Source organism: Ascaphus truei, chromosome 1 (assembly GCF_040206685.1).
Source record: "Ascaphus truei isolate aAscTru1 chromosome 1, aAscTru1.hap1, whole genome shotgun sequence".
NCBI lineage: Eukaryota > Metazoa > Chordata > Amphibia > Anura > Ascaphidae > Ascaphus > Ascaphus truei.
The window spans coordinates 191,172,162-191,191,543 of record NC_134483.1 but is presented as its reverse complement, the minus strand read 5'-3'; the positions used below and the strand labels follow the sequence as shown (position 1 = coordinate 191,191,543).

General features: G+C 42.4%; 1 protein-coding gene across 2 annotated transcripts in view; it reads left to right on the top strand.

Moving 5' to 3' along the window:
* CNTNAP4 (contactin associated protein family member 4) overlaps positions 1-9,387 on the top strand; it is a 580,041-nt gene extending 570,654 nt beyond the window's left edge. For both annotated transcript variants that reach the window (XM_075599587.1, XM_075599597.1), the window contains one exon: positions 6,861-9,387. In XM_075599587.1, coding sequence (XP_075455702.1) covers positions 6,861-7,054 — 194 coding nt within the window. In that variant the 3' untranslated portion in view covers positions 7,055-9,387. The remainder of the gene's footprint in view (positions 1-6,860) is intronic.
* Positions 9,388-19,382: the final 9,995 nt, after the last annotated feature.

Below are 19,382 nucleotides of genomic sequence, written 5' to 3'. Positions count from 1 at the left end.
ACAGAGTATAACGTGTTTATGCTGTTTAAGATTTTGGGAGTAAATCCCATTTGTGAGAGTGTGGCCTTCATAAACTGCCAATCTAGCCGATCAAAAGCTTTTTCAGCGTCTAGTGAAAGTAGTAATGATGAGCGTGAGGTTTGTTTTGCTACATGTATTAAATTCACCGTCCTCCTTGTGTTGTCAAGGGCTTGTCTGCCCAAGACAAAGCCAACCTGGTCCGAATGGATCAATCTTGGAAGAATATTGTTTAATCTAGTGGCCAAGAGTTTTGCGTATAATTTTAGATCTGTATTTAATAAAGATATAGGTCGATAGCTAGAGCACATCATGGGATCTTTTCCATCTTTCGGGATTACTACTATGGTTGCTCGTAGCATATCTCTGGGTGGGGGGAGGCCTAAAAGCATCTCATTAAATACTTTGGTTAAGTGTGGGAGGAGTATTATGGAGATTTTTTTGTAGTAAAGATTTGAAAATCCATCCGGACCAGGGGCCTTCCCATTTTTCAAAGATTTGATAGCCTCCAAGATTTCAGGGGGTTCTATAGTTTTTTCAAGATTTATTATATCTTCTGGTTCCAGCGTGGGGAGCCGGCATTGAGTTAGAAAGTTTTGAATTTTTTTCGCTTTTTTGTTTTTAGCCGATTCTTCCACTGGGCCAGGCAGATTGTAAAGAGATGTATAATATTCCTTAAAAGCGTCACTTATAACTTTGGGGCTATTTGATATCTTTCCATTTTTAGTATAAATATTATGGATCCTAGCTTTAACCTGCTTGTTTTAGCTTACGTGCCAGCATTTTATCTGCCTTATTGCTTTTTTCATAGTATTTCTGTTGGGTCCATCGTATAGCTCTCTCTGTGTTTGTCACTAACAAAAGATGTAATTGCCCTCTAACTGAGATTATTTGTCTATAGTTTTTTCGGGAGGGATTTGCTTTATGGATACTTTCTAGTTCTGATAACCTTTGTGTTAATGTTACAATGTGTTCCGCTTTTTCCTTCCTTTTCCAAGAAGCCAGAGCGATCAGCTTACCTCTAAGCACAGATTTATGGGCCTCCCATAGGGTAAAACGGGAAACGTCCGGGGTGTTATTTATATCAAAATATTGGACCAGTTCCTCTTCCAATTGTTGGAGATTTTGTGGGTTCGACAATAATGATTCATTTAAGGACCACAACCTTGTTTTGTTTTTGGTGATGAGGCCATCCAGTTTAGTTATAATTGTAGAATGGTCCGACCAAGCAGAGGGGGCCATTATTGCTGAGGAAATGTTATCGCTAATTTGTTGGTCAATTAAAATATAGTCTATACGTGAATAGCTATTATGGGGGTGAGAGAAGAAGGAGAAATCTTTTTCCTTGTTGTTCATTAATCTCCAGGAGTCTACCACCATCATATCCTTGGTCATGGATACGAGACCACGAGTTGAGGGAACTATCTTTTGTGGTAGTGGGAGACTGGGAAATTTATCTAAATTTGGGTTCATGATTGCGTTTAAATCCCCTGCAAGAATTAGAAAACCTTTCTGGACAGAGTTTATTAAATTTGTGAGCTCCTGGAAAAAGGATTCTTGATTTTCATTAGGGGCATATATGTTAGCTATTGTCACATGGGTAGAGTCTAGTAATCCTGTAACAATTAAAATTCTCCCAGCAGGGTCATTTTTAATTTTGTCTACTTTGAAATTTAGATTTTTTGTGGAAAAGTGTAGCCACCCCATTTTTTTTTTATGGGATGATGAGTGATAGATTAGAGGGTAATCGCTACTGTACAGCAGTGATTGATCCTCCTTTTTCAGATGCATTTCTTGTAACAAAATGATATCTCCTGCTAGTCTTTTGGCCTCTGAAAGGGCTATTCGTCTCTTACGTGGGGTATTGAGGCCCTTGGTGTTTTGGGAAATTATATTAATCGGCATAGTGATGCTTGAAAGGTCTATGATACAGGTGAACAGAGTGATGACTTATATATAGCAGAAGAAACAGAATCTTAACTATTGTAAACAGTCTGTATCGTGAACATACACCTTGAGAGATACACATATTAACTTTCTGCAGTAACAAATGCTTGTAGAATTGGGTGTGGGGGGAGGGTGGACAGGGTAGGGTGGGGTAAAAAGAGGACCCCGGTTTCCAAACTATGTTTGGGGGGACCAACCATCTCAGGTCCCATGATGCGAGTGTATCACAGTCACGGGATGCGCAAACCTGTGGGGGGCGGGTTGCAGCCCAATGGCTTAATGCCACAGTGCTCCTTTGTTTAGGAGCCAAATCTTCAGAAATCAAAAGCAAAAGCAACACCCCGGTAAGTATGAGGTGGATTGTATGTGTAGTCTTACACATCAGGATACAGAAAAACGAGGGGGAAATGAAACATCGTAACTATTTACATCACCTTATCTTTCCTTCATTTTCTCACATTGAGTAGATCAGACTGGCATCCAGTGCTCGGCCATCTCGAAATCTATATTTAGTCTATAGGGGAAGAGATACACAAACGGAACAGTGCAAAAAATAAATAACATAGATATCCTGCAATCAAGACATACTTTTACCTAGAAAACGGTTTCGAATTAGGCCCAGGGTGTCCAAAACCGGGCCCCAAGAGCCACCAGCGGGCCGCCCCCCAGCACAGGCGGCCCAGCCAGCGACCCAGTCAAAGACAGAGCCACCGTCCGAGCCACCCGCACCGAGACAGGGACACCCCCAGAGGCCGGCCCGCCGATGGCCCCCGAGGACCGAGCCCGAAAACCCCCAACTTGGGCCAACATGTGTCAACTGCACGAAACATTCAACTTAGATCAGGCTGTCTGTCAGTTTCTAGGTGCTTTGAGACTTTTAGTCCATTTAGAAACACAGTCAATTTTGAAAAAAAACATTTCCAAAGCAACCCTCGTGGAAGCATGTCTTTTAAAACTAAAACCTTTCACAGTATGGGAAGTTATCTTCGGGAGATTCTTGATAACCAGATTGTCTTGGTCTTTGAGAGTGGTTCGAGTTAGTGAATTGCCAGGTGTCTCCACTCCTGTTCAAGAAAAAGAGCTTATCTGGAGTAAACGACAAGTTCAGCTATGCCTTATGTTCCGAACAACATTCCGTCAGTCTGTAAAATTAACTGGAAACTCAACGATTGATCAGCTCCAAATTTCAAGCGGGCTGGATCTTTTCTCTTCGTGAAGTTGGGGTCTTTACCCATGTTGGGCGCTGTTGTTTAGGTGGGGGCTGAATCTTCCCGGAGGCCTCCATTTCCTCTGGTTCAAGGAGACCCATTGCTCTCAATTTCTCTTCACCTTCTTCTGGAGAGAGAAATATATATGTTTTTTCTTGGTAGAGAAATATTATCTTGCATGGAAAACCCCAATGGTAGCGTATTTTGTTATTTCGCAGTGTGTTTGTGACATGTGCGAACATTTTACGTTTGTTCAGCGTGATTTGAGCCAGATCTGGGAAAATGAGAAGCTGAACGTTGTCTTGTTCTATCCTTGGAGCAGATCTAGCGGCTTTCAGTATCTCCTCTTTACTACGAAAGTAGTGTAGACGTGTAATCACATCTCGTGGTTTTTTTGGGTCCAGGCCTCTAGGTCTAGGCAGTCTATGTGCTCTGTCCATCTGGAGTTTGTCTTCCGACATTTCTGGTAACAAAGACCCAAAGAGCTGGATGAGATATGCGTCCAGTTGAGCATTGTCCACTTCCTCCAGGACCCCCCTGATCCGCAGATTATTGCGTCTTGATCGGTTTTCCGTATCTTCCAATTTTTCAAAATTTGTTTTAACTTGTGTTTTTAAGTGTTGTTGTTTTTAATGAAGTTTTCATACTCTTATATTTTTAGATGTATCCCTGTAAAAACAAAGGGTGAACTGCGCTCTAATAATTGTGAATATGTGCTTAAACAGTGAATATTCAGTGATACAATTTAAATATAAACCTGTTACTTTAAGTGTGAGGGTATGCTGCTGGATTCGTGGAATGGCTCCACAGACCAAGGTTAAAAGAACAACGACAAAAGAAACAGCGCAAAAAACCTCATAGTGTAGTATATAAAAAATTATATTGTGATAAAACAGGTGAGTTTTGCACGTACATCAGTTTAAAATTTTACTAGCAGTACATGTATATGGACATGTTAAAAAATCAGCAACAGATGGTGGGTAACGGTCACCAGATGGAGTCTCTTCTCCTCTCATGTCTCCCTTGAATACTCTCTGCACAGCTCAGACCGCCGTGATGTAGGGCAGCAGCCCCACGGCATGGACACAGCAACCCGATGAATACACTCTAAGTACGAAACGCGTTGGATAAGAGGGCGCATTCCTAGCACTACCCGCTGTGTGATTTTACCCTATCTGCTATCCGGTTCCATCTCCGTTACACCCGCTGCTCCTCTGGCCGGCCTAGACTGTAAAGCTACTGGCGCCACTTGATGACATCATTGACGCGCGCTCAAAGTGGATGCCGTACAGGCAGACAGACGCCTGAAAGCCAGTGAGTGAGAGCCTGCTTTCCCGCAACAGCTGCTGTGAGTACGCCGTGGGACAGCCGAATTTCATCGGGTTGCTGTGTCCACGCCGTGGGGATGTTGCCCTACATCACGGCGGTCTGAGCTGTGCAGAGAGTATTCAAGGGAGATGTGAGAGGAGAAGAGACTCCATCTGGTGACCGTTACCCACCATCTGTTGCTGATTGGTAACATGTCCATATACATGTACTGCTAGTAAAATTTTAAACTGATGTACGTGCAATACTCACCTGTTTTATCACAATATAATTTTTTATATACTACACTATGAGGTGTTTTGCGCTGTTTCTTTTGTCGGTATCCCTGTAAATAAAGACTAGTTTGCAACATATACAGTATTAGAATTCCACAATCATGAAAACATTTTTGCCCTTTAAAAGAGCAATTCATGCAATATCCTACAGTAGCTGTATTTGTGTGTTTTTTTCTTCCATAAATCAGTTCTGTAGTATTAGATAATACTTAGTATATTATTATAATTTTTTTAAAATTCAACTCTTAATGCCATTTATAATGAGTTTTAATATACTGAACATCCTTTGATTTAAATAGCAGGCTTCAGCACACCTCCCCAACAGTGCAAGATCTTTGCAACACTTTCCTGTTTGTGATAATTTGTTGCCAATATTCCCAACAGTTTGAGCTGCAAACTGTAACAATAGATAATGTTACCTTAGTAATATAAGAATACCTTGTAGCTGTTGAGATACACTGACTGAAGCATTGATTGAAGCTGAAAGGCAGCCATTTAGTGAACACTGGAAGCAGGATCGTTGCTGATCGGCCATTGAGAATATGTCGATCAGCAGATTAGGTCATTTAGTTTTTTTTTTCGTTTTTAAATGCTGCTTGGATTGCCTCTTTAATAGAGATGAACAAATTTTTGGGATGGATTTGGATCCACAGCGGATTGGCTGGTTCCTTTGGTCCACGGACCAATCTCAAAAAGGGTTATTCACATTTTGCAGATTTTTTATTTTTATTGCCAATAGAATACGTGGATTTCACAATTCGTTGGTGGATTTTTAAGAACCCACCAATGAGTTGCTGAATCCACAGATTGGATTCTACAAATCTGTCAACGGATGTATCTAATCGTGGTTTTTGATGAATCTGTACGGATTAAAACCAACCAAATCTGTTTGTGTATTTAACACCGCAAAATGGATTTTAGAGGAAATGGAGGGCTGTAAATCCCTTAAATTTGGGATGATTCACATACAGTATCTCTACTCTATAACACCGTCTCCATCATTTTTAACAAGATCATAAATGAAGATATAGGTATTAGCTTTGTACTGTAAATGATAATTGAAAACCTACCTGTTAAAATCATGATAAGAATACAGATCAAAATACACAATACAGATATGCCAGACTTTATTGCTCCCATTAAACATTTCAGCGATGCACAAATAACATGACAAATTATGTGGGTGTTAAGTAAATGATGCCCTTTATCTTTTGTTTCAATGGAGCCAAATCAAATCTAGCTTTAGGCTAAGGCCCCGCTGCACAGGCTGGTGCGCCTGCCTTGTGTCCCCGGTGGTACGTGCACGGCACTTCCCAGTGAGCTGCAATCTGTAGGGAGCTGTTTTTTGGCATGGGGGGGCGTGTCCAAAACGGGTCAGGTGGGAGGTGCCATGGTGGGGGGGGGGGGGGGGGGCGCGGCTATAATGCACATTTTCTGATCCATGTCTGTGTGTGTCTGTGTGTGTGTCTGTGTGTCTGTGTGTGTGTGTGTGTGTGTGTGTCCAGCATTGAGGGCTGAGCATGGTTGAGGAGGGGTCGACCCCCCTGCTGGCGATCTCCCCTCCTCATTGGCTCCCTGCCACACCATGTGACGCGTCGCCGCTCGGGATCACAATCCTATTGTAGCCCCTGCTGGCTGACGCGTCAGTGCGAAGTGAGCCTGGCAGCGAGGAGAGACTGTGGCTGACTAGGGAGGAAGTAAGGAGCTGGTGAGTGGTGCGCATGCGTTTGCAGCGGGACCAAGCCTAATGGGTGAAATAATGTCTGCTACATCTGTACATTCTACTTTTGTGAGGAGCAAAAAAATATATGCTGAGGATACATTGGAGTAAAAACAATGTTGATGTTATCAGAGGGGAGTTAAAAACAGTGTTTTGAAAACCCCAATTATTAGCTGAAAAAGTGGGGCAAGAAGTGGCGCAAAAATGTTGCCCATCTGATAATAAAGTTGATGTGGTGATTTATTATTCCATGCCATTAAATGCCTCAATTTTTTGTGTACAGACAAACTATACAGTATGTTATTCATCAAATAATAACTAATTTATTCACAGTTTGCTTTTGTTTTGTTTTTTAAACTTCTTCAGGTGTAATATCTGTTGTGGTATTCATCATGTTATGCATCACTGCCATAGCAGTAAGAATTTATCTGCAAAAAAACACGTATAAAAAAAATGACGCCAAAGGATCAGAAAATGAAGAGAATGCAGAAACATCACTGAAAAATGAGCACAGTATGCAAAACAGAATCAACGAGAGTCAAAAAGAATACTTCTTCTAATGGGCTCTCATTGTTTAGTGAAACAATCAGACTTTCTTGCTAAGCAAGGGGCGCTAGTTGAACAATAAAATCAAAACGCAGTACATACACTGAAAGCACACACAATGGGTTGGAGATGTACACGTACTATCCGGTATATGTTCAGTCACAGTGATTACTAGAAGAAGCCTCTAAAAATGACATGCATTTGTTAGATTTCATAAATGCATTTTCTGTGAAAGTAATCTCTGTATTGTACACACTTTTGTTGGTAGTTTCAGATTGTTCTGATGTGAACCTTTAAACCTGCTGAGTACCATATTTAATATAACTTTAAAATACTGGACTGTTCTGAAGTTGCAGCTCTTTTTTATCTGTGTGGTTTGACATTTTCTGTTAAAGGTAAAAACTGGACTGTAATACACTGCTTCAAAAGACAAGGTTATGTTGTGTTTTACATTGGAATCTTCAGTCACCTAATGAATAATGTAACAACTAGAAATGAATCTGTGAATGAGATTAGTTTCTTCCACATCAACTTCTTAGGAATTAAGTATTTCTATTTTTCTCTGAAACAAATATGACATATAAAATGTAAAACTACCACAAATAAAACATGTCATATGACAAAGTATAATGTGTGAAAAACACAGAAAGTTAGTGTGATAACTACGAATGTCAGTATTAAGTGATACCTATTTTATTTGCACTAACAATTGGTACTATAAGACAGGCTTTCCAGAGTTCTCCTCTCTTCCTCAAGTCCCAATACTGATTTACAGAGATTCCATGAAACACAGATGTAAAAAAACAAAAAACAAGATAGCCATCTAAGGCAGATGATGCAAAGGAAAACAGACAGAAAATCTTTGTAAATCAGTAGTGCTGACCTGAGGAAGAGAGGAGAACTACCGAAAGCTTGTCTTATAGTATCAATTGTTTGTCCAAATAAAAAAGGTATCACCTAATACGGAAGTACTCACTTATTCTTCACTATCACAACTGGACTAACATGGCTATTTCTACTTACAGTAATTCATGATAACTATGACATTAAATCTACTGTACCCGTTTTAGTCTTTAAAAATGTCGCACAAATCTTATTTGCAAAATTAAATTGTCTCCTTTACCTAAATATCGTTGATATATTTATAATAGAATGAAAACAACTACATTATCACCTAATACTACAAAAGTAAAGATATGTTTGAACTAGAAATAGATTATTCCACAGAACCACTTTCATGAATATTGCATAAGTAAAAAAAAAATGGAAGTTATTACCTTCTATTTATAATTTAAATATTAGAAATGTATACTTTTTGCTATGACATGCAGGTGATAAAAACTCAAGGTTAGAGTATCACTGGTATTATATATTCACTGAAGCCATTGTTACATCAAAGAAAACGATGACAAATATAACACAACCGTGGGCCATCTTCAGTTTTAATAGTAGAACCTTAATTTCATGTATTGTTTCTCCAAGGGTGACTTTTCTGGAAGTGTGTGCTTTTTAAAATAAAATTAAGAAATTGAACTAGAAAACTGAGTTTGGAACCGGAAAAATATGAGTTCTGATATTTAATAGTACAATAAGATGTGTTCATTGGCAAACATTTTTTCGTTACATGGGTTGTGCCACTGTTGACAATATGCAGCATACATTATTTAGGGAGTTTGTGTTTTATTTCATATGGTTTAAAATTATGGATATATGTATTTATAATTAGCATATGTGGATATGGGTACAAATCCTTGAATCCTATTATTATACATTAGAAAATCATTTGAGAGTGTATATATTGAGGTCCTATATTCATAACTCATAACACTTTTGATGGGAATATTTAACCATTTTGGTGAAGGAGTGGCTAAATGCTGCTACTACAACAAAGTATGGTGGATTCACCAGCTGGGTGTACTGTTGGGAATGAGAAGCAGCACTCGTGTACCATTTGAGATTAACTTGTTGTTTTATTCTCTTGTAGGCTGTGATACTTCATGCATCACAACTCAGTACTCCCAAAAGGCATAACATAACAGTAGTAGTTTATGTCATCTTCACCTTGTATAGATAGGTGAAGATTACATTGGACAGGACAATACAGTTTAAAGCTTATCTCAGGAGCCCAGACAGACACAGATTATTATTATAGCAGTACATATGGAAGGAATTATACACATAAAAAATGTGGTCGTTTTTGTTTGTTTGTTTATATGTTTAGATTTAAACTTTTTAGAAATTGCAGATGCTTATGGACGGGCTAAAAATGTGTATAGAAGATTTTCACCTCGAAAGTTGGATACTTACCAAGGACAACCCACAGAGAATAGAAGAAAAGTACAGTATATTACCCAGTTTAGAATTAAAAAAATAATAAAAAAAACAAGTTGGTTTTGATGATGATTTATTTTCAACCTCAACTACTATGTGATTATAAAGTCTAAGTAAAGTGTAACAAAATACTGTATCAATAAGGTGGCATTACTACAATAACACATTCTCATTAAGGTGGTGTCTCCTCTAGAGGTCAATTTTTTTACTGTGTCCGCTGACTTTTCTACTATATCTTTCCTAGCTCCATGTCAAATGCTGCAAGCATTATTATCTTGACATAATAAAAGCAAAAATACTCACAGCTGTATCTACAGTACATGTCTTAAACAGATTTTCAAAGTTTGCTTCAGTCTGTAGAACATTACACAGCAATTGGCTTTAAAGAGGAATAGCACTGAATCTTTGGTCGCTGGAGGGTTTCTGTTACTATTATCTGCAGCCTCCTTCCAGTTTCACAATGTAGAATCTGTATCCAAACTCAAAAAATGTTTAATGGCTCACTTTAGCTATAATAGTATTACTGGCTGTGTGTTTCCTTAACCCATGGCTAGACTGGGTAAGCTGAGAATATTGCTGGCTTTAGAGGGTGGTTGCTGCTTAAGTTAAATTGTTAAAGCTGTAGAGTTAAACACAGGCCCATATTTACTAAGCAATGCTAAGCCATAAAGCACTATTTGACCCATTTAGTGAAGGTTCTTATGGCTTAGCACATGACCCTTAAACATAGATTCACCAAACTCCAATAAACCCGAGTTAAAAATCACACCTCATTAAAATTAAAGTATGAAATATTGCTATATTCACACAGCATTATTCATTAATAAATTGGTGGCAATGAGAAACATGCATTAAGTATTGGGTAAACAACTATATATTTAAAATAATCATTAAACATCGCTTGTCATTGAATTGTGTGTGGAGGGATTGGATATCACACTATTCAACCTTTGGGTAATGTAATTAGATTTATTACAACACCCTATGGTAGAAAATTATGTAACCTATTTGATGCCTGAGGCAACAGTGTATTAAAAAAAGTGCCTTAAGGCACCAACAAGGGGTTAAACAACTTCCTAAACACTCTACAACAGGCCTGCACAACTTGTAAAGTGAGAAGGGCCGAACTGCTCCAAGGAAAAAAAAATTGGGCCGCACGGGTAAAATCATCATCATCATCATCATCATCATCATCATCATCATCATCATCATCATCATCATCATCATCATCATCATCTCTCCCCCAGAATCCCTCCAGAATCCCTCACTATCAACCTTTATGATACTCCCCATCTATCTCTCATACCCCCATCTCTCCCCCTCACCCACACAATACTCCCCCTCCACATCAAACACACAATACCCCCCATCCACATCAAACACACAATCCCCCTTCACATCAAACACACAATCCCCCCTCCACATCAAGCACACAATCCTGCCCCACATCAAACACATCCCTCCCTGCACCTCCCATCACTCTACCCCCCTGCACCTCCCATCACTCTCCCCCCCTGCACCTCACATCACTCTCCCCCCTGTACCTCACATCACTCTCCCCCCTGCACCTCACATCACTCCCCCTCTGCACCTCACATCACTCTCCCCCTTGCACCTCACATCACTCTCCCCCCTGTACCTCACAAGGAAAACAGAGTCGGGCTGCACGGGTAAAACAACATTTATTATTCTAAATAACACATTTATTTACGATGTTTACTTGAAACAAAATTACATTTAAAATACTTTAATTCAAATTAACTAATTTCCTAATCATCCATGTCAGCACCCCCCCCCCCAAGTCAGCATCCCATGTCAGCAGCCTCCCCCCAAGTCAGCATCCCCCCCAAGTCAGCATCCCCCCCAAGTCAGCATCCCATGTCATCAGCCCCCCCCCCAAGTCAGCATCCCATGTAAGCAGTTTCCCCCCCAAGTCAGCAGCTCACCCCCATGTCATTTCAGCAGCCCCCCCAGCCCATTTAATTTCAGCAGCCCCCCAGCCCATTTCATCAGCCCCTCCAGCCATTTCAGCAACCCCCCAGCCCATTTCAGCAGCCCCCCAGCCCATTTCATTTCAGCAGCCCCCCCAGCCCATTCCATGTCAGCAGCCCCCCCAAGTCAGGATCCCATGTCAGCAGCCCCCCCCCAAGTCAGCATCCCATGTCAGCAGCCCCCCGCCAAGTCAGCATCCCCCCCAAGTCAGCATCCCCCCAAGTCAGCAGCCCACCCCCGTGTCATTTCAGCAGCCCCCCCAGCCCATTTAATTTCAGCAGCCCCCCCAGCCCATTCCATGTCAGCAGTCCCCCCCCAATGTCAGCATACCCCCCCCCAAGTCAGCATACCCCCCAAGTCAGCATCCCATGTCAGCAGCCCCCCCCAAGTCAGCATCCCCCCCAAGTCAGCAGCCCGCCCCTAATGTCATTTCAGCAGCCCCCCCAGCCCATTTCATTTCATCAGCCCCCCAGCCCATTTCATCAGCCCCCCCAGCCCATTCCATGTCAGCAGCCCCCCCTCATGTCAGCATACCCCCCAAGTCAGCATACCCCCCCCAGTCAGCAGCCCGCCCCCATGTCATTTCAGCAGCCCCCCTGCCCATTTCATTCCAGCAGCCCCCCAGCCCATTTCATCAGCATCCCCAGCCCATTTAATTTCAGCAGCCCCCCAGCCCATTCCATGTCAGCAGCCTGCCCCCATGTAATTTCAGCAGCCCCCTGCCCATTTCATTCCAGCAGCCCCCCAGCCCATTTCATCAGCATCCCCAGCCCATTTCATTTCAGCAGCCCCCCCAGCCCATTCCATGTCAGCAGCCCCCCCCCCCATGTCAGCATACCCCTCCCAAGTCAGCATAACCCCCCAAGTCAGCATACCCCCCCAAGTCAGCATCCCATGTCAGCAGCCCCCCCCCCAAGTCAGCATACCCCCCATGTCAGCATCCCATGCCAGCAGCCCCCCAAGTCATCACCCCCCCCAAGTCATTACCATGTCAGCAGCCCCCCCCCTCCCAAGTCAGCACCCCCCCCCCCAAGTCAGCATCCCCCCCAAGTCAGCATCACTCCCCCAAGTCATTTCAGCAGCCCCCACAGCCCATTCCATTTTGGCAGCCCCCCGCATGAATGAACCCCCCCCCCCAATGCCTACCTGATGATGTTGGCATTGGCGGCAGTGGCAAGAGAGGTGGCGTCGGCGGCGACAGAAGCATGGGGGAAGCGTGCTCTAGCAGCAGACCCGGAAGCTCCGGGTCGCGCTACACTGCTGGAGCACGTCCCCCTGCTGGAGCAGGCTGACGGGGAAGGGGGTTAGGGGGATTAGGAGAGAGTAGAATAGATGTCCCAAAAGGTCCAAAAAATGGAGCACAGCAGCAGCAAAGAGTGGGGCCACAAACCAGAAAAATGAGTTAAAAAATAGTTTATTTAATGACAAATGAGGGGTACAGGGTAACTCTGACGCGTTTCGGGAACAAGTCCCTTTGTCAAAGATTAACTCTTTGACAAAGGGACTCGTTCCCGAAACGCGTCAGAGTTACCCTGTACCCCTCATTTGTCATTAAATAAACTATTTTTTAACTAATTTTTCTGGTTTGTGGCCCCACTCTTTGCTTCTGCTGTGCTCCGTTTTTTGGACCTTTTGGGACATCTATTCTACTTACTTTGCTGGCGTGAGGCACGCATCACCCAGGGACAAGCTGCTGTATTGTGAGTACTTACCTGTTCACTCCATACTGTCATGTTATTTGTGCAGGTTGTTTTACTGGGAGGGTAGGCATGACCATTATGGTATATATATAGGTCTGTCACCACCCAATAGAACCCAATGCATAGCTTTACTGACTGGAGTTCAGATACACAGGTTTCAAGCGAGTCTCACATAGCTTTTATTATTGCTGATCCCCAATGGGTGATTTACAAGTGAACAATAATACACTGATGTTATGGTGTAATTGAGCCCTGATTCTGGGACTGGTTCCCTCAAACCCTACGGATTAGGAGAGAGCACGCATTCAAACAGATTGCTGAAGCGCTCCTATGCTGGAGCGCACTCTTCCTTTCCCTACCAGGGAAGGGGAGTGAAGGGGGGGTTGAAGGGGGTCCGTCGCGGGCTGCACAGGGTGCCCCGGCGGGCAGCATGTTGTGCAGGCCTGCTCTACAACTACACTGCTGAATCTGCCCCGACTTGCAAAGCAAATAGGCCAGTAGGCCATTGCTTGGTATGGTAGGATTAGTACATTCTTTGCTACGCAATACCTTGGACTTGCTGTCCACTTAAACTACTTGAGGTTCATATATTAAAATGTAGTAAATGTTAATTTCATCTATATTTATCTCAGATTGGTTTAGATTATCTTGCATATATGAATAAGAGTTTACGTCATCTTGGGAAACTGTAAGTGTTTAAATGTGCCTGATATCTATAGATATTGGATTTTAGTGAATAATAATAATAATAATAATAATAATAATAATAATAATAGCATGTTCTTGTATATCAAGTTAGTGCTTACAAAAATTAATTAGCTGTAAATCTCATTTACACATTTACAGATATAAAAAGATAGCAGGTGCACGAAGTGATTAAACCAATATAGGAGTAGTGAAATATACTTGCTTAAATGAAAGCTCTGCTCTTATAGTGATAAAACCTCTACCTGATTGCAGTAGGTATGTAGTGCATATTAAAACAAATATGGTGACTGATGTAATACAAAATATACATAAACAACAATAAAGTGTCTACATATAAAAGTCCAAGAAAAAAAGTGATTGTGTCCAAATAACTAATATTAAGCTCTCTGGCTTTTAAGGGGTTAATCTCATGGATGAACGGCCCACAGCTGATCTCAGGTTGCTCATGACCAAGAGCGAAAAAAAAGAGAAAAGAACAGGGAAACACAATGCCCTTACAGGAAAAGGAATCTTTAAAGCATATATCACCGGTTCAAGGAACGGATAGGTAGTGTAGTTGTTCCACAGGTAATTCCTGCATAAATCCATATGTGCTGCTGCAGTAAGCAGGGGAAGGTGACTCCAGATGAAAGGAAGCCTCACTGTGATGAACTCCACCACATCTCTAACACGTAGAATTGCTGTATATTTTTCGTAGTAATTGAGGATAACCATGTAGGTGAGGGAGGGAGAGGGGATGAATGGTTTCTCTGCACACTTACAGATGTAATAATAATAATAATAATAATAATAATAATAACATATTCTTGTATAGCGCTGCTAGTTTTATGTAGTGCTTTACAGAGACATTTTGCAGGCACAGGTCCCTGCCCCGTGGAGCTTACAATCTATGTTTTTTGGTGCCTGAGGCACAGGGAGATAAAGTGACTTGCCCAAGGTCATAAGGAGCCAACACAGGGAATTGAACCAGGTTCCGCTGCTTAGAAAAAGAAAGATGATGTAAAGTAGCGCTAATGGGAATTAGACAATATACCCTGCTTGGAGGGTGAGCCCTAGTGGTAGAAAGGCAGCCTGATGGTAAACTGATGGTACAATCAGAATAAACAGCATAAAACAAAAAGAGATACCGGCGCCTAATGAGTCCAAATAGTGGAATCCTGGATATCCAGTAGAGATAGCTCAAGTCCCAAGATGATCAACAGTCTCTTAGTCTTTGGATGAGCAGATAGGACTTCGTTCATAGGAAGTGGGACATGAAATGAAAAAAGAGATATTTAGTGCAACACAGCTTATACAAATTACACAGACATAGATTGGCAAACTGGTTGACAATAATGACAAGACAGACAGACACACAAAGACAGATAAACATAAAGCAAAGCTAATGATAAAAATCTGATGTTTAATATAACTAAGTAAGTAAAAATGTTGAACAAAATCTGGAATGCCGCTCCGGTGGGTTAAAACCTGAATAACACTCACAGGACGGCAGATGGTTAATGGCAGTGGACTGGTGTGGACTGTTCTCCACGTGTAGAGGGTCCGCAGAGTGCTCTAGAAGCCGTGCGATCCTTCTGTATCTCCTGGTTGGCAAGAACCGGAAATGGCGTCTCCGTCGTGGGCCGGAACCGGTAGTGACGTCACCAGATGTGGCGTCAAAGCCTGGCAAATCTCCAACGAAGCCGAAGGAAACGGCGATCCGTGCCTCAACCACTGCTTTACACTCAGTGCCAGTACGGGGGTATTCAGACGAGCCGGGTCAGTAGCTGTAAGGAATAAACACAAGCGAGCACGACACAGGTTCCAGGCAACACAGGTAGCAAGGAGCTATGCAGAGCAAGGAAGTGAAGGCAAAGCAGGATATTTAAAGCCACAGTGACCAATCCGGACGAGGGGCATGGCGGAGGCATGGCGGAGGCATGTCGAGGAGCTGCTCATGAGTGGCTGAGAGACCAGGAAGTAGTAGAGCATAGCTGAGAGTCTGTAACACCAGTGCCAGAATCCAAGATGACGACGGCAGAGTTCAAGGTATGCACTGGGCGGCGGCATGGGTAGCGACGGGGGGCAGGGGTAGCAGCCGCTGCAGTATTGGTAGTGGGTAAGGAGGGGTCACGCTGCAAGGGACATGGCCCCCGATTCCTTACAATACACCACCTTAATCCCACTCCCACGGTCATCCATGGGGGACAGCCCTATTTCACCCCCCCTATTCCGGTGACATGAGCTGGGAGAATGCTCCAGGTGTATCAACTATAGGTGGCACAGCTGAAGGGGTCTTGACTGCCCCCCGAGTCTCTGAGGACAGGTGCGGTAGATTCACTGAAACACAAGTCCCCAGGGATTATAATCCAGTTGTGAGGTGTAGTGGAGGGCACACAAACTTCCATGTCCAGGGCCTCATGCTGTATAGCACTCTGTTCCCCCTCCCCTGACACTTGGGGTACCTCCCTTTCTCCTCCCACTACTTCCAGATTCCATGACCCTACAGACTAACCTCCTTTGGGATCTGAAGTAGGGTCCAGCCCAGGCTGATTTATCTTATTTAGTGGGCCAAAAAAGACAACCTTGTGCGGAACAGACAAAGTGTTCCACTTAGGAGTCTTAAACGGATGAAAACAGTAATGTTCTTCCTCCTCATATTTAGCCTCCCCTCCCCCTCTCCCATTAAGGTGTGCTTATGGAGAGATAGCGACAACAGAGGATAGCTGAGGTGGCAGAGGGTCCTTTTACTTTTCTCCCCATATTTTGGAGTAAAAGTATAGATGTCCCTGTGAGAGCAGAGTCAGTGACATCTACTATGGCCTCGGGGGGGCATTGGGGACCTGAACCCTCGAGGGCCCAGCTGTAGTAGGGTTAGAGGGACAAGGTGTTTTGTCAGAGGGATAGATATTATATTCCTATTGGGGCAGCTCCAGTTGTACCTGTTGCTTATGAGCACATGCCTCAGTGCAATATCCATGCAGCCCAACAGTAGTTTTGTTATGGGAGACTAAAGGACCTATTCTATAAGCCTTCATAAAATAAAATCACAGCACCGTTTACACTGCCAGTTTTTTTTAGTGTTGCTATCACGGTATTACCCTCTCCCTGTGCATATATCAACAGAGATCAAAATATTTTAATATACATTTGAATACAAGTGTATACGAGCAGGGAGTTTCCAGAGCAGAACCACATTTTTTTTCAGGTCCGGGACCCCCTGCTTCCCAAGATACAGGCCCCGTTATGGGGTGCCGATATCTCCTATGCATTAAAATATCTCGCTTCACGTGACCGTGGGATTTAAATGCATAGGAGATACCGTCACCCCATAACAGGGCTTGTATCTCGGGAAGAAGGGGGTCCATGGACCTTAAATCAATGGAGTTCTGCTCCAGAGACCCCGTGCTCATCAACACTAGCAATAACATTTCTATTAAAACAGATTAATTACCTTAGAGGCTAGCCGCTAAGGCAATGAAAGGGTTAAACCACAATAGCCTGTTTTTTGGGGGCAGAGGGGTGGATGAAGGGAGTAGTAGTCCCAGGAAGGGTGGTTAGGCCTGGCTGGAAGGTTTCAGGGTGAGTTAACCCCTTCACTACCATAGCGGTGGGAATTGCCATGGTAAAGAAGGGGTTAACCAGTCCCGTTACCCCCCCAGAAGGCCTAAACATCCATTCTTGGGGATACGATCCCCTTCACCCAATCCTCTACCCTCAAGAAACAAAAATAAACAAAACAATCCTGCTACCCACCTCCTCTACCCCCAACAACCCCCTCCCCCAAACACATACAATACAGTAATGGGCAAAATTACTATTATCCACATATGGATAATAATGCATTTGTGCGTTATAAAATCAAAAATTAGGCAGCCAACATAAATAAAGTAAATAAAACATTTAACTTACCCCTGCCATCATGAATGTGTCCTCATCAGCATACTCCAGGTCCATGTCCTAAAATGCCAGCAAGAATACAAGAAAATATACAATCTATAGGCCCCTAATCCCTTAATCATCTTAGCGGTTAATAACTGATATATTAATTAAGGGGTTAACCCACACTCACCGCTACCCTCCCAGGAGGCCTAACCGCCCACCCGGGACCTCTATAACCACCCTCTACCCATTGATTAGCACAGTGGTCTACCCATATACAGCTCAACCCCGTTATAACGCGGTACTTGGGGTAAGAATAATCACATCACGTTAAAAGCGGATCGCATTAGAAATAATGTACAATTGTATGCATTGTACAATAAAGTATTTGACACCAATATTCGTGTTGTAAAGTATTCATAAATACGAAAATTGGGAGCCACCCTTGCATCATGTTACAAGCGGATTCGCGTTGTAACGGATCGCGTTATAACAGGGTTATGCTGTAATATGGGCATGATAAGCCACTATATCACTCAATCGTCAACCTAAAAAAAAACAATTAAAGCCAAAAATACACAAAAATCAAAGAAATACATAAGCACCTAAACACCCCAACAATAAAAGAACTAACACAGATACCCAGCAAGCTCAAACTCCCCCACCCACCACAAATTGAATATATATTTATGTCAACCAGAGAGCTACTGAGCGTGGCAATTGTATATAACAAGAGACAGGGGGTGCCCAATGCTGCATCCAATTGACAAAACATATAAAGTAAAATACTTCAATAATAATAATTGGTTATTTAGTTAACCCTTTGGCCAAAGGCGTCATAAGCCTGCATACCAACGTCAAGGTATAACCAAAATAATGCAGGTCCTACACTACACTGTGAAACCTTTCCTTTTACCTCTGTGAGAGGGGAAAAAACCATAATGGGTCTTGTTCCTGCAGCAAGTGAAATGACCTTCCAAGTTAAAAGGGTGAAGGAGGAGGAGTGAGCTCTGGGGGGAGGTGCCACAGCCTCCAAAGAGACATAGGTTAACACAGATACCCAGCAAGCTCAAACTCCCCCACCCACCACAAATTGAATATATATTTATGTCAACCAGAGAGCTACTGAGCGTGGCAATTGTATATAACAAGAGACAGGGGGTGCCCAATGCTGCATCAAATTGACAAAACATATAAAGTAAAATACTTCAATAATAATAATTGGTTATTTAGTTAACCCTTTGGCCAAAGGCGTCATAAGCCTGCATACCAACGTCAAGGTATAACCAAAATAATGCAGGTCCTACACTACACTTTCACTTGCTGCAGGAACAAGACCCATTATGGTTTTTTCCCCTCTCACAGAGGTAAAAGGAAAGGTTTCACAGTGTAGTGTAGGACCTGCATTATTTTGGTTATACCTTGACGTTGGTATGCAGGCTTATGACGCCTTTGGCCAAAGGGTTAACTAAATAACCAATTATTATTATTGAAGTATTTTACTTTATATGTTTTGTCAATTGGATGCAGCATTGGGCACCCCCTGTCTCTTAATAAAAGAACTAAAAAGCCTCAACTACACATCAATTAGATTAATGAATCACTAAAACAGCAAAAGAATTCCAATTATGTTACTGTTTTCCAAAACATAAGAATTCAAATATATAAACATCTATCCAACTTATCAATTAAATAATTAAACCCGTAGCCAAAAACTCAATCAATTTAGACCAGTAGCCAACAAAACAAA